The sequence below is a fragment of the Apostichopus japonicus genome, chromosome 8, assembly GCF_037975245.1.
Source record: "Apostichopus japonicus isolate 1M-3 chromosome 8, ASM3797524v1, whole genome shotgun sequence".
In the NCBI taxonomy this organism is placed as follows: domain Eukaryota; kingdom Metazoa; phylum Echinodermata; class Holothuroidea; order Aspidochirotida; family Stichopodidae; genus Apostichopus; species Apostichopus japonicus.
The window spans coordinates 22,739,077-22,756,074 of NC_092568.1; the positions used below are offsets into that span (position 1 = coordinate 22,739,077).

Below are 16,998 nucleotides of genomic sequence, written 5' to 3' on the forward strand. Positions count from 1 at the left end.
AGCACCCGTTCTACTGTGCCTATAATGTCCATGGTATTCCCTTTAACACTGTGCACCCTCCATGACCGGCTCCCCGGTCATTGCCCCCTCCTTCTCATGAGACCATTTTAAGTGCCTACCAGCGTTTTTTCGATAAGACTTAAGTTTCTGATTTCGAGTTTGCTTCAATGTTAAATTGCAAGCTTTGCTATCATGATGGCATGTGTTATTTTGTATGTATGCGTGATTCCCCCTTGCAAACATGATATCTCAAGGAAGGAATGTTCAGGTATATCTAACTGTGTCACATTCAATCAACCATTGCTCAGTTAGTTGAGATGAGGTTTTAAACCAACAACTTGGAATTTAATTTTCCATTGTAAATTTGTCTACCACAGTCAGTCAGTGATTATGACATCACAAACATCTGTGTGTTATATATATCGTGAAGGCTGTAATATCTCTGCAGGTGACAGTATACAAGAGCTTGCAGCATCAAGGCTGTAGCAGGTTATATGCTTGCTCACTGTCAGCTGTTTGAAGTGCACACTACTACCATACAAACTGATGTCCTCAATCGACTGTCCAAAATGTCAAATCCCATTTATTCTCCTGAGACTGAGAGCTTAGAAATAGATTTAATTACATTCAGAGAATATTTAAGCAGCTATACATAGGACATTCCCTCGTCCATGGTGCGCGCGCTACAGTAGGACGATCTGAAAACAACCTTGACATTCTCCGCGTCTTTCAAAATCCTGGGTCTTGTTCTGTCCTCAATGTATGGAGATATTGTCAATATCCTTTAGATGTTAATAGTACCAAACATGATGGGATAAAGCCTCTTACAGATCAAAGTTATGAGTTCCACACAGATGTGAGATATGATGTAATTTACAGGTTCCTTATTTGTGCATGATAACATCTGCATTCATATTTAAGTTTAAAAACAATGAAGTCAGTATCATGTTTTGTATTTTGTATTTTTTTTTTTTTAAGTATTTACATTACAGGAAGTATTTGTATCTAGTGCCCTAAAACTCAAGCAATTAGGAGAAGCCTTTGGTTTCCTGCCTTGCAGCACTAGCCCAGTTTGTGACGTAGTTATAACTATAAGTGCAAAAAAGGTGAAGACAGTGCGCTCTAATCTGCAAAGGACAAACAAGTAGCTCTTAACAGTAATTGCTGTCATATTTATTCTGGAAAAAATTACGTTGATGCCCTGTAGCTTAGCTAGGATAGTTGAGCTAAATTGGACACTAATTTTTCAACTGTTAAAGGTTATAACAGGAGTGTTTCCAAACTTTAGAGCGCTAAAACTTTCAAAAGTTTTTTCCTGGAGCGATAGTCATCCCACATGATTCTTACTGATTGAGTAGCGCTAAATTAAAGAGGAAAAGGTTACGGAGGAGACTGAAAATACTGAAAATAGCAATTATAAAATTGCTTGTTTGAAGATTGACTGCTTTTGACTTTCTAGCATCTTATTTAGAGATGAGATGGTTTGAAAACTTAGATTTAGACTAGAGTCTGTTGGAGGATGTTAAACACTTTTCACACATTAAGTGTATGCAATGCCGAATGACTTTGTCTTTGCAAACTAATTTGAATGGAACTTGAAAAACAGCAATGAATAGTGTTATATATATATATATATATATATATATATAAAAAAAATATTTATATTTATATATATATAAAAATATGTATATATATTTATATATATATATATTTATATTTATATATTTATATATATATATTTATATGTATATATTTATATATATATATTTATATATATATATTTATATATATATATATTTATATTTATATGTATATATTTATATATATATATATTTATATCTATATGTATATATTTATATATATATATTTATATGTTATATATTTATATTTATATGTATATATTTATATATATATATATTTATATGTTATATATTTATATTTATATGTATATATTTATATATATATATTTATATATATATATTTATATCTATATGTATATATATATATATATATATTTATATCTATATGTATATATTTATATATATATATATTTATATTTATATGTATATATTTATATCTATATGTATATATTTATATATATATATATTTATATCTATATGCATATATTTATATATATATATATTTATATCTATATGCATATATTTATATATATATATATATATATATATATATATATATCTATATGTATATATTTATATGTATATATTTATATATATATATTTATATCTATATGTATATATTTATATATATATATTTATATATATATATATATATATATTTATATTTATATTTATATGAATATATATATATATATATATTTATATCTATATGTATATATTTATATATATGTATAACCTGTACTCTCTCGATCCTTTCTGACCATGACAACTCTCTCTTAAATTGATTTTATTATTGCAAGAAAAGAGATGAAAAGATCAAAGCTGAGTGAATTTTTCTTCCTTCTGGTGATTGTTTCCTCTTTGGATGGCTTGTGCTCCTGAAATCAGATTGAGTATCGATTATGGTGCATAAAGCAGGTGTTTCTTATCAGAGAGTCAAAGAAAAATGTTGAACTTCAAAGTGTTTATGATCGTTTTTTATGGGTGCCATGTAGTATGTATATCTTTTCACCTCATGACAACATTTAGGAGATAAGTAAAATGACATTTCTGAATCCCGTGCCAGATTTATTTTAATTTATCATGTCAGAGATGTTTTTGTTGCAAAGATGTTCAGAAGCTTTGTTGTCAGTTGTCAAGATAAATGTACAAAAAAATAGTAAAGAAGACTTTTGCCAGTGGAAAAGTACAATGCTGCTATTTCCCCATTTTTTTTTGTCTTGTCAATGTTGTGTGAAATGCAAGGTGCTTCTAAAATTAACCCTGATTCCAGTTCACTGAATATTTTTGAAGTTTTGAAGTTGCATATATAAATGATATACACCTAAAGAGGTCGTAACAGTTCCTGTAAGATGCGAACAAAACCAAAAAGAGGCGAATATGAATGTTCTTAACACTTTGAGTGGTAGAATGATAAGGAAGGTCATTGACCACCAGGGTCCGGTCATAGAGGGCGCCCAGAGTTAAAGGTTACCAGTTCACTCTAGACACGGTAGAGCCAGAGTGCTGAGGTTGTGAGGAAACATGTAAGCTTGTCACTCGTAAACATCCAACCCTGGTAAGTTATGGAATATACATACAATAAGTATGAAATAAAAATCTTGATGAGGGGAGGGCATTGTGGGGGGGACGGGGATGGGGGGTGGGGTAGTGCAAGTGCTGGTCTACTTCGCTCTCCTCTTTGTATTTCCCCGCATCTGGCAATCATAATATACGTGTACGGTATCATAGCTAAGTATTAGATTCTTAGAAAGACTTTTGTTTATTATCTTGTGTATATACATGTTAGTAAACATGTGACAGATAGGAATATGTCAAAATGAATCGCATTTAAAGGACATTCTCAAAAACATGTAGTAAGGAAAAGAGAAGTCTGTTGGACATAGTGTATTTGGCCTGTTGAAAGATATTAACCCATCAGGTTATTTTGTCTGGATTAACAGTGGTGGGGACTCAAACATACCCTCCTCTAGTCAGGAACAGGATGTTGAACCCTGATACAACAATTCTGTCTACGGTTTTCATTTTTATCTTAAATCTGAAAATTAGGTTTAACGTTTGAGAATTTTGGTTTAGATTTACGATGTTACACAAAGTCTTTGGATGGGACGTGTAAATTTGGGGAAAAATATATATGTTGGCGAAAGATTTGTCACCATTTCAAGGAATGTAAAGAGTATCGATGTCTTGTTTCTGTTTTAGGGACCAGAAATCCATCAAATGTTCATTGGTTTTGTAATGATGTGACTTCTACTTTGTGATGATAATCATGCCCAAATTACTCTGTAATACAAAAGCTTTTAACTCATTATCTTGCTCTCCTATTCTGGAATTCATATAACGAGGTAAATTTTTTGCCCTTAGAGGTTTTGTGTTGACAAATATTCCGGGTGATTTTGTTCTCTCTCTTGTGAAAATAAAATTAGAGGAAATGTGATGCAAGGGCTGGAAGAGTTGAGATAAACGTCCTTGTGATTAACCCCAAAGTGCACAGATCTTTGAGCAAAAAAATATCAGAGATGACAGAGAATATCTAGAAGTCAGTAGCTTAGAGGAAAGTTTGCTCTCGACAGTTGAAAGACTAACAAATTCTAAGCATCCCGGTGAAGTTTAGTTTTCATTAATATCCTTCTGTACCTACCCTTTTTCCAGATAACAGCATTCGAAGTTAACACTTGGTAGACGGTTAAAAACCACTGCTGTTAGTCCTGGTTGCATTTCTATAAACACATTTTTGTTTTGAGAAACGACCCTTTAAACAGACAATGTTCATCAATTGAAACGTGACTGCACTGTGTAGCCTAACATGGAGACTATTTTAATCAGTCTCTCAGATGCAACATAGTAATTCAATGGGAAAACAAGACACCTATGGCCTGAATAATATGTTTCCAAAAGCATGATAACGTTGTTAAAGACAAATGGTCTTGAATGTCATCCAGGGATCGTATGTTATTTATGTGGAGTTAAAGGAACAGGTGTTGTGTGAGTTGTTAGAACTTATAATAAAACAAATTGATTAACATTACCATCAAGAACTGTACTGAGGAGTCGATGTTGTCGTCAGTTTAGCCTTAAAGGAGCATTCCAGACATTGAGCATATTTTAATGGTGCATATCTTGTAAACTGGAAAAGTAATAGAAACCTTACCAGCACACAATTATTTTTTCGTGGATGACAACATATCGATACTAAAATTCTGCTTTAAGTCATCCTTTAAACATTCACCAACTACTGTATGATGATACAGTATGCTGAGAGATACATCTCTGGTTACATTAACTGATAAACTTTATTTAACCGATGTAATCATGTATCTGTTGTTTCTGTGCACATTTTAACATATCAGTTACATAGTTGTCTTGCGCCATTTTGGCATTCTGTACTAGTTTGCAAAAAGGCTCAAATGACTGTGTACGAAATTTATATTGACTGTTTTGTATAGCAGTGTAACATGCATATTGAATGGTAAGACTTAAAATACATCATTTTACCCTGAAGTCTGTTAAAAGCTTACCGAACTGGCTAGATCTGTTTATTATGTCACAGATCATGAATATGCATAATATGCATGGCTATGTAAAGTTAGTAGCGATTTGTATGATAACCAAAACGTCTGATAATATGTATAAGGTATTACAGCCCAAATCGTAGGGTTTAACCCAGCGTAGTCGTTTGTCCATCTACCCAAAAGATTCCCAGTTTCCAATGCAGTAGAAAGGAATAAGTGTCAATACTGACTAGTACTCTGTTACTTAAAATCTTGTTCCATATAATAAAAAATAGTAAATTTAGATGATTGGAAAAATGAGAAAGTGTTTGTCCACCTAGGGATGCAAAGTCCCTCTTTAAAAGAGTCTTGAGATATACGATGCCTTCCAGGGTTCACCTGAAGAAATATCAAATAAGATCTTTGTATCTGGTGACCACCCCTGGGGGAAAGTGGCACTCAGAGCTAACATTATATCTGAGAGCATCATAGAATACACTCTCTATGGACTTCAAATGGCGGAATATAAAGCAGGTTCGAGTACCATAGAAATCTGAATGATTGCAGTGGACTTTGTCAGAGTAACTTGCTTGTAATGGAAGACTTGACAAAGTGAAGAGTCCAAGCCCAAAGGAAAACTGGGAAAAAATTTCCTGGAAAGGGTCAAGAAGATGAAAAGATTCAAGTTTTGAGAGGATCGTGAAAACCCGTCTCTCGCATTTAGATATAGATCTTTGTTAATTCAGGGAACTGCAGAAGCGGGATGAGAAATTGTAACGGAAATGACTGAGAAAATAAACCCGTCTGCAGAGTTTATCCCCCTGGAGTTCTCTCATCTCCAGCAGTCCATGTTTCTCCTGCTTCCTTTATATCACTGCCTAATAGTCTGGAATTTAGGTTTTTTCACTCTTTTCACTGTTCAATGTCTTGCTTCTGTTGCCTTTTACAATCTGTTTTCTTTTATCCTCAGAAGAATATCTTCTGTTAGGATGGAATTTTCAGATCCTTTGACTGTTTTAGACAGTATTTTAAGTTCTTTGGCTGGTTAGTTCAGTTTTAAGTAATTATATTAAGAGCAGATGAGCTCATGCTTCATGTTTGTCATATGCAAATGTGGTGACAAAATATCCCAAATATTACTTCAACCAAATGAAGCAATTTGTTGATCATCGGTAGCTGTACCAAGGTCTGGTAGATAATCTGAAATCATTCCCAAGTTTTAGCATTCTAAAACTTGCTAGAAGAACCAAAAGTGGGCAATGCTGATAACTTTTCAAATTAGAGACAAAATTTTCCCCTATCTTTCTTCAAACCAAGTGGAATAACTCAAATTTAGATCTCAAGTGTGGCTATTGGCAGTGCAAATGAACCATTGTTAGGAAGAAAAAAAAATGTGCTGATTGATCTAGCAGGCTTGAGTATATCATATGGTTACTTACCCAGGAATGCTGAGAATAAAGGAAGCCACATAGATAACGCTGGTGTCAGGTTATAGGTGAGCGGAATTTTCCAGAATGTCTAGTGTCAGACTGGCTAGACTATCGTTGCTATTGCCTTTACAAAAGTGTAGTTTTGTTCACGTAACTTTTCCTGTTATTCGACGACCCCACTCCTTCTTCCATAGAAGATTTAGGTAATGCCTAGGATCAAAATTATTTGCTCTGAATTTAACAAGAAAATATACTGCTGATTAGAATACTACTGTATTACTCTTTGAAAGTACTTGTGAAAATCAGCAAACACTGGAAGGATTTTGTATGATTGTGGGGTGGGGGGAGGGGTGAGGCATGGGAGTGGGGAGTGGTGGGAGAGGGGGAGATTTTGGGGTTGCATGGCTGTATTGTGCATGCAATTACAGAAATCCTTTGACTTTCTAAGTCTATAAATTCTTCTATAAATTTATAGAGAAATTTATAGAGAAGTAGAAATAGAGAAATTTATAGAGAAATAGAAATTTATAGAGAAATAGAGAAATTTATAGAGAAAATATTCTTCTATATATTTCTTCTGTAAAAAAGTTGATTTGATCAGGTTCAAATAAAATGTAAAGATTTAATTGCCGCTGAGAAGTGCGATGAAGAACTTTCATTAACAATAACATTTATTCGCTGCAGTGGACAGTAATGTGCTCCACCGCAAGTGAAGTTATCTGTTTGTGTGTAATTCATGTGCACAGAAGAACAAACAAGTATACAGGAAGCTGGCACATTGTCAATTTTACATTAATGTTTCGATGAACCATGTTTCTCGGAAGACGGCCTGGATTATCGTGAACAGTTGCTTATTGCTTTTAGTGATGATAAATCAATACTGTCATCCAGTCTACTATGGTCTGCAAGGCAGCTCAGCTTTTACTGAGTTCTGCCTTAATGTGTCTGTGAGTGTGTGGTATATTTGGAAGGGGCTCCAATTGATGAGACTAAGACATCCAAATTCCCTCCCTCTCTCCCTCCCTCCCTCCCCCCCACCATTCCCTACATTATGCACATTTAAAAGCCAACTTCGATATTTATAAAAATTTCAACTTGTTAGGTTACCATTTGAAATGAAAAAGAAAAGCAACTTTTGCATGTCATTGTACGCGTTCTTTAGTGCACTTCACTTAATGGTCCTGACCTCATTATGCCGGAAAAAAACGATAACATATTACGGTTAATGCTTTAATGGGGATAACCGTCATCCCTTGTTTATCAATTAGGGAGTGATACCGGCCAAACCATATACATATTCATCACTCACATCGGTTTCCTCCTTCAGAAGGAATTAAACTTGATGAGCTCATGGATAATTCAGAAGGACAGCTTAAAATACTGAACCGTTTTCAAAATGCTGCTTGATATGCTCCTGATGACAGAATTTTGATAACATTCTGCTAAAAAAAAGGTAAACCCGGGAAATGTCATCACGATATAATTGATATACGATGATGCACTAATGAATCACTGTCATCCAGTACTTCAGAATTAACCGAGATCTCCTTTTCTTATATTTCTTTTCAATATTTCATCCTTGCTTGGACCTTTTGTAGGCAGAATTTTTTTTTTTTTTTTTTTTTGCCTTTTATATGAAACTTAACGAAGACAGAAATTTGAAAATGAGTGGATAGTCTTTGTGTGATGTTAGTCAGTGTAAAAATCCTTTGAGGGATAATCAAGGAAAATTACTTTCAATCTTTCTACCTCACTCACAAACTATAAAAGAAGTCATTAGGAACCCAGATCTCCCCATCCCTCCCCTCCCTCCCCACCCCTCCCCCTCCTACAAGGGATATTTCCTTCAATAAACCAAAGGTCATAACCCCACTTTATAAGATCCTGGACATGTATCATACAGTAGCACACAGATAGAAGTCTGCATTTTTACAAAGGAAAGTGAAATTTCTGGGAATAATTAATGCAGAACCTACGTATTTTAACGTATAATAACAGTTTTCTTTACAAGTGTTTTGATCTTCCAATTTGGGCAGTCTGGTTTCGACCAGGTCATGACATGATGAATGTGATAAATTTGGAATGTTTACTTAGTGTGTCAATGTTCGCAGCATTTAGAATGTAGTTAAAATGCAAGTTCTTTTTGGGTGGCAGTGGGGTTTGGGAGGGGGAATTGGGTTGGGGAGGGGAATATTATTTTCTGTAGGTGTAGGTTAGTAAAATATAAAAGAAAAATCAAAGACATTTTGAAATCGATTGACTTGAGGATATCTATCACTCTGCTATTGCCTGAGGCATGAATACCAAAATGTCACAAAACTTAATAAAATTTATATCTTTGCCAAAATGCAAGACACTTTGAGGATGTGCTATTGACTTAGAGGTGGAGCAACTGTGCTAAACAATCCACTTAATATGCCTTAAAAATGATTGGCAAGATCTCTTGACCTACATAAAAGACGGATACATGAATCAATTAACCACAGTGAAACATTGTACTTCCTGTTTGCCAAGTAGCGTTATCTTACACATACTGTATGGGTTATCTGGAATGCAGGTTTTATGACATTAAATTCCTGGAACCTTCCCAGAACTGCATATAGGGAGTTTACATATGATTGGTCAATGTCTGCACTTACCCTGCATATCTAATGAAACTTAAGGCGGTCTCTTGCAGTTGATTGACAATTTTACCAAAACCAAAACCAACATATCTTTATTATTAATGTCCGACACCTGGGTCGTTGACCTAACCAAATGTTCAGGTTAAAAGATCAAGCTACATGGCTTTCCTTATAGCATAATTACTGGGACAGGTACTTTATTCCCAGCCTAGTTATATCTCCCACCTCCATTCCTCACCCTACAGCCTGGTAGTTAATAAGCAATTAGGTATTCCAGGTTAAAGTATAAATACAGTTGTTGATTATTTTTGGTAGCAAAACTAAGTCAAAAACTTTCAACTCCTTCCATTTTTAACCCTATTTTAGGTTCCAATGCTTTAGCATCCATCGAAACCTATGCAGTCAAGTTGCTGTGTGTCTGCGTGTTTGTATTTGTGCATGTGACCCCCTAGCTTGTAAACATGGTATCTCAAGGAGGAAAGGTGTGATTGATGTCATACTTGGCATAGATGCTGGTCAGGGTCAGTATAATGATCCCCGTTGATAGTGGTGGGGATATCATGCATATTAATGAGTGGGCATGGCGTACCATGAAATTATTAAAATGTCAATATCTCCACAACTAAGTGTCCAATTTTCTTCAATAATGGTCATCCAGGGTCAAAACTTGAAAATATCAATGCAGCACTTAGAATGGAATGTTGATGTGTACCAATTGTACAGTATTGTAAAAAATCTTATACAATTTCTTTCTTAATCTACTTCTTATTTATAACAATATATCAAAAATTATTTGGAGGTATATAGATCTATGGAGAGTGATGTGCATGATATCAGCATTATTGCACAACTACCACTCTATGTACCTTGAGGCTTCTTATTCTGCACCTTGTACTTCATTTTTCACGTTTAGTGAACGCTAGATCAATTTATTCTGTCAAGCATCCATTCATTAATTTGTCTTGGTTAAAGACCAGCTGACAGAAGCAATTGCTCCCTGTTATGGGAGGATGCAGAGTGTTAAATATTTGCTCAGAGTGCCTTGCTCCCACGACCTCTCTTGTAAATCTCGATCATCATCCGAGTGTTCACGGAAGGAGTCTACATCCTCAGAGGAAACGGTAGACAGGGAACTGAAGTACCTCCTCCTAACAATTGCACTTTGGACAAACATGTTATCTCGAGATTAAGGACGTAGCCATCGTAAAACCGGAATGCCATGCACGGGGGAAATTAAAACAATCGTTGCGCCACATCTGCGATATTCCTATTCCACAAATAGATCCCGAAACGGGAGAGAAAGATTAGAAGTAGGACGAAAGAGGCAAGGGAAGATTAAACGGTTTCCCTGTGTCTGAGTATGAGTGAGCAATACAAGTGAGATTGAGTAGTAGAGATTGCATTGTGTAATATGAGTTATGGAGATGGTAATCATTGCTTTCTGTGATTGATAATGATGAAACATCCCCAGCATATTATTTGACAAGGCATTCCAGGGTTGTTACCCTTCTTTGCAGACAGTCATACCGGTTAGCTATATTGGGGTATCAATGTCACCTTGGTAAGACGTCTGGTGGATATTGGACTAGAGGACTCTCTCATTAATAGTACATTTGCCTTTTAATAGTTGCTGCATCAATACTTTAACAGTCTTTACAGTTTAATGTTTATTACAGAGCAAACAGCTGCAATAATAATCAGTAGCAATGTTGAGTTTTTAATCTCGATAATACTCCTGTAATGTACTATAATCAAACGGCAAAATATGATACTTAGTGACAGACACACATGAATGCATAAAAATATGATACTTTAGTAACATACACACATGAATGTACAAAAATTATGATACTTACTAACTAACACACATGAATGTACAAAAGAATACTATACTTACTAACAAACACACATGAATGTACAAAAATATGATACTTACTAACAAACACACATGAATGTACAAAAGAATATGATACTTACTAACAAGCACACATGAATGTACAAAATATGATGCCTACTAACAAACACACATGAATGTACACAAAATATGATACTTACTAACAAGCACACATGAATGTACAAAATATGATGCCTACTAACAAACACACATGAATGTACACAAAATATGATACTTAGTAACATACACACATGAATGTTAACAAGCATTCTGGTGAAAATTGAATATAGAAAAGTTGATTCGGGACTTCCTGCCATAAATAGATTTCAGTTGGTTCGGATCTTTATTAATGGATTCAGAATATGATGAAATTGTATCTCAGAGGTTTATCATATTGAATTTAACTCATTTTTACTTTTTTCCCGTTGCTATGGGAACATGTCCAGTTTATCCAAATTATCTCTGTCTCTGTCTGACAGGTTTCAGCGACAGCAGAAGTCGCCCCAATGCTCAGCGAAATCATGCCAGATATTGCCATCCCATCTGGACCTGATCTGACCATTGCCACTGCACCCCCGGTCAACATGATGCTTCTGCGAGAACCGGAGCTCGGAGACGAGAGGACCAGCGAAGGAAGGAGCTCTCGCGGTGGTAGAGACAAGAACAAAAATTCAAAGACGTCACAATCACAACACATATTTAACGTATGACATACTTAAGAGATATATATATAGTTTCTTCGTTGTATGAATGTATTTGGCATTCCTAAGAAGTAGAGGTCGGGGAAGAGTGGAAGGGGGGGGGGAGTGGGGAGAGTGGAGGGAATTAAATTGACTGGAGAAATTATCCTTTCCTGGTAGTTAATGTGGAATGATTTCAACTTCTTCCTCTTTAGTGCATTGAGGCTACAATTACGTAGTGATATAGCTGCTGCTCGATGTCTCTTCCAGATGTTTCGGGTTTACCTCGGAATATGGTTATACGGTTACACAATGTTGTTTGCAAGGCAGTATCTGAAAAAACCAAAGCTAGTAGAACCTAATGTAGGACTAGTTCATGTTCTCTGTTTAGGAAATGTTCTATGGATTACTAGGGGGAATTTATGACTTAGAGTGAGGTCAAAATCACTGCATCTAGGGATGGTGATACAAGAGATATTACATGGCCCTGTAAAAAACAGATGCTGTTTATGTTGTTAGTTATGGGTTTGTTTGTCAAAGCAGAGCAGGCATGGCTTAACAGATACTTGTAACTGGAGTTTTTTATCTGATAAAGAGAGAGAGAGAAAAGCTTGTAAAACAGGATTTAGTTGGGGTGGTTGTGACGGATAATTTAAGTCTCTGATTGCTGTCTGTCAAGAATTTCATGGAGAGCTATTTCCTTTCAAGAGGATGTGGCAATTTGTGAAAATATAGGAAATTCCCCCAAAAAAGGAAAAAAGGTGTTCCCGAGTTGTACCTCTAAATATTTTCAAAGCTAAGTGTTTGTAAGATTTACTTTGTATCTTACCCATCTCAAACCTACTCTACTTTTCCTTTGCACCTAAATTGTAAAGTTACAATGTCTGAAGAAAAAAAAAGAGAAATCGGAATCATATGGGATGTTGAAGTGCCATAGTGTAGAGGAGGCATGTAAGCGTTATGACTGATAGTGAGGTTGAAATTGTAAGGGGAGGAGCGGGGGGGCGGGCGGGATTGGTGGCAGGGGTGCATGTGGTTTGCTAAGCTCCAGGAGGTTTAGTACACTCTTTGAGGTTTATTGTCAGTTATGTGTGACAAGAAACAGTAAACTTAGTGAAATTATTTCATGACTTTTTGGCCATGTTAAGAGGTTTGACTTTAAATGTTTTTTACAAGAAGGATAAAAACAAGAAAAGAAATAAAAAACAAATTGATGTTGTTGAGCAGCTGCTTATATTATTATTGTTGATGAAAATGGTTTATTTGCTGTTTTGAGCAAACGTATAGCATGTCTGTGAAAGTACGTTGAATGTCGTTAAAGTAGAAAGTACGAACATTAATGTATTCATCGAAAGTTTTGTTGGTCGTGATCTCTATGCATTTTTGTAGAAAAATTTGTATTTCTTAAGATGTTGGATATGCAAATGAGACGGACAGAAGTCAGATATTCCTTTTTCTGTTAATTAAGGGAAAAAACAAAGAAATATGGACTAAGCGTCTCACTTTGCTTTTAATAAAAAATGTTTGATTTTAACAGAATTTATTTACAGTGTATACAAAAATTTATTTAGAAACCATTTATAAAATTAAAAAGTTTAAACGATTACAGCTTAAATTAGCTATTGCTAACTGAGTTTCATATTTATTGACAAAAAAACCTAGTAAATGTTGCTGAAATTTATACTATATTTTATTTATTTGGTTAAGTGGATTGTCTAATTCATATTGTTAAACAGCCTAGGATTCCTCTCCTTCCCTCTGGCAATTGTCCTGTTTCCATCCTAACACCAAGCATTTGAGGGGAAAAAAGACTTATTCTCTCTTTTTTTCAGTTGTTAGCAGCCGGTAATTATAAAACATTTAATCAACATTTTGTTGGAAATATTTATTCTATCCTGGCAAAAGAGGAGGGACAGTTTATATGAAACTTGTTTGTCAGTACCAAATAGTTACACAGTTTGCTTGCTGAGAAGTTGTTACAGGCGCGTAGCCAGGAATTTGCCAAGGGAGGGGCGAAACTGTAGATTCGGCATTGCAAACTATCTAAGCGTAGCGCCACCATGGTTGGCGCGAAGCGTACAAGAAAATTTTGGCTGAAAATGCCTCCCAGATCGCTGGAAATGGCACTTCCCAGGCCTTGTAAGTTGCATCTTAGCAATTTCTCCTTTGAAAATACTAGCGATATCATAAAAACATTAAAAAATTAAAAAAAAAATATATGCTCAAGGGGGGGCGGCTGCCCCCTTCGCCCCCCCCCTTGGCTACGCGCCTGAGTTGTTATCATTAAAGGATGAGTCAAGACACAAAATTAAGTTTGATGTGTCGTAGACCATAGAAATATATTGCTAAACAGTCCATGCTGGAGTTCTTTAACACCTTGTAACTTGTGAGGAATGACACTTTAAACAGGTAAAGTGACTGTACTGTTCTTCCGATGCAAGACAAAACTCAATGGAAAAAATAATCTTTTATGGTCCTTAAATGAAATGATTAAAAGTATGTTACAAATGTTTCCGTAACTAATGGTACTGAATATCACCTAAGGGTGCTCTGTTGTCCACATACGAAGTTAAGCTAATGTGTTTAAGTCTAGTCATTAGACAATGGATTAACATTAAACAATTGGAATAACATTAACATTATAAGGTCTGCACCGAGGAGAAAAGACCTCATCTTTAATTAAGCCTTAAAGGAGTGTTCCAGAGTTTTTGCATATATTTTAAAGGTGAGTATTTTGAAAACCTCAATAGCCATAGAAATATAACTAGCACTCAATTTAATCAGGATATTTATTTTGTTAATTAGGTCATAGCAAGACTAAAACTCTTATCATCCTTTAGTGGAAAGAAGTCAACAGATTTATGATTCTATATCAAGAAGTACATTAACCCATCGCTCATTCGGGTCCTTGCTATAAACTAAAATGCAAACTCTAATTTCGACCTTCTGAGGAAGATTTGACACAGAATTTCCATGGTTCATCACATACATATAGGTCACTCAAAACAGTGAACATGGAAAGATGGTTTTTGCTTATTTCTTCTATGTTTTTATGCTCAATTTGCAGCTTTATTACAACAACAAAAAGTTTTAGATGAGAAGGAAGGGGTGAGGGAGGATGGGGGAAGAGATAAATGGTAGCATGTATTGTTTTCATTTGTGTAAACTAGTTAATTTCATACTTTGTTCACCCTACCTGTTATACCATACTCGGTTTTGATACTTTTCAACCAGATTTATAAAAGAGACTCGTTTGGTAGATGTGTTTTATAAATGTTAAGTAAACAGATGTTTTACCTCTTTGTAGAAATATTTTGGAGAAAAAAGGTGCTTTCTCCATGTTCTTTTTTTTCCTCCAATCCTTTTTTGTCTTTGCATAGTGTACTATAAAATATGGAAAATTTGAAAATGGAAACCATGTTTTCTCTTGAGATTTATTTGACCTGGCTCTATGCACTCTGTCCTAAGGTTTTTGCTTCATAGAGTGAATAGATTCTGTACGTGTGTATTACTTGAGGTATTTCATCGTGAGGCTATGTGGAACTTTGTTTTGTGTACCTCTTTCTGTATATCAAAGATGAAAAAAAAATATATAGAAATATCAACATGAAATTTTGTAGTTGTTTCAACTCTTTCTATAAAGCATTTGATTACAGCTGCAGTTTTGCATTCAAAGTTTGGTAGTTAATGTTATACCAACCTGAATCATAAGTCATGTAGTATATGGACATAAGTGTGTATGCCCACAGGCAAACTAAGAGATCAATTAGGTTACCTATGTGTTGTTTGCCCCTTTTATAGAGTTTGTTAAACCTCTTAAATATCCACCATTGCCCTCCTCAACTGAAAAAAGCTGCTTGAAATTATAGTAGCGAATGGCGACAAAAGGACTGCAGGGAAAAGTTGTAACGCATCTTTGAAGCTCTGCTGAAATGGAAGATATTATAGTCGCTGACGGACTGGAAAATCTGCCTTTGTTATGCAAAATGATTTGAAAATTGGCTTTTAAATTTGTTCACATAATTCAACAGATGCAGTGGAAATGTTTTTGCAATGACCTGAATCGGTGGTTAACATGCCCACAGTGCTATAGTTCTCGCTATTTTTTACGACTGTTATACCTATACCACAGCCATGGGCGGCGATCATGGGGGGGACGGGGGGACATGTCCCCCCAACATTTTAGGTGGGGGGATATAGTATCTAATATCCCCCCAATATTTGGCGGCATAGTTTTTTTTTTATAGCACTTTTTTTTTGTTTTTTGATATCGCTAGTAATTTCAAAATAGAAAATCTCAGATGCAACTTACAAGGCCTGGGAAGTGCCATTTCCAGCGATCTGGGAGGCATTTTCGGCCAAAATTTTCTTTTGCACTTTGCACCAACTTATGGTGGCGCTACGCTTAGATAGTTTGCCTACAAGCTTCGCCCCTCCCTTGGCAAATTCCTCGCAAGGCGTCTGTCTAACCATATATATATATACATGGGGGGCGATCATGGGGGGGGCGGGGGACATGTCCCCCCCAATATTTTAAGTCGGGATAAATGGTAGTATCTAATATCTCCCCCAACATTTGGTGGCATAATTTTTTTGTGGCTATAAATAGAAAATAATGCTTGAGATCAGTTATCCAAATCATATATGTGACTGTATAGCATGTTGTCACTCATGATTATTATATTGTCTGTACAACTCTTGTGTATGAGTGTAGGTACGTACAATCATATATATGATCCACATCGATATAGGTTCACTGGGTTTCAATTTGGCCTGTTTCCCACAAGATTTCTAACCGCAGGCGCATAGCCAAGTGGGGGGGGGTGAAGGGTGGAGACCGCCCCCCCTCAAGCATATTTTTTTTAAAATTTTTTTTACGATATTGAAGTTTATAGTAGCCGTTTATAAGAGGTTTTAATATTTGTACACCATAACTTAACTGTCTGAATTTTCGAAAATTCCTTGACCAACGTATTCTTCATCATACTTCCCTCTACTCGTGCAATTTTGACCGGTCTGTTCGGGGTTGAAGTGGGTTTTTCTATATTGGTTGTCCATAGATGAAATTTTGTGCAACATTATGGGTACGTTTTGAAGTGAATTTATTATTCAAATTCTGAACAAATAACGGACTTAAAACCTTGAAAAGTGGGGCTGACGGGTATTGTGGGGCGTTACGTAGAATTACCTACAAAAGCAATGATCCACAGGAGATGCGATGAGGTCGAACATGATGTGT

General features: G+C 35.4%; 1 protein-coding gene across 2 annotated transcripts in view; it reads left to right on the forward strand.

Moving 5' to 3' along the window:
- Positions 1-12,502, forward strand: part of LOC139971087 (BTB/POZ domain-containing protein 7-like) — an 82,256-nt gene extending 69,754 nt beyond the window's left edge. For both annotated transcript variants that reach the window (XM_071977274.1, XM_071977275.1), the window contains exon 10: positions 11,559-12,502. In XM_071977274.1, coding sequence (XP_071833375.1) covers positions 11,559-11,789 — 231 coding nt within the window. In that variant the 3' untranslated portion in view covers positions 11,790-12,502. The remainder of the gene's footprint in view (positions 1-11,558) is intronic.
- Positions 12,503-16,998: the final 4,496 nt, after the last annotated feature.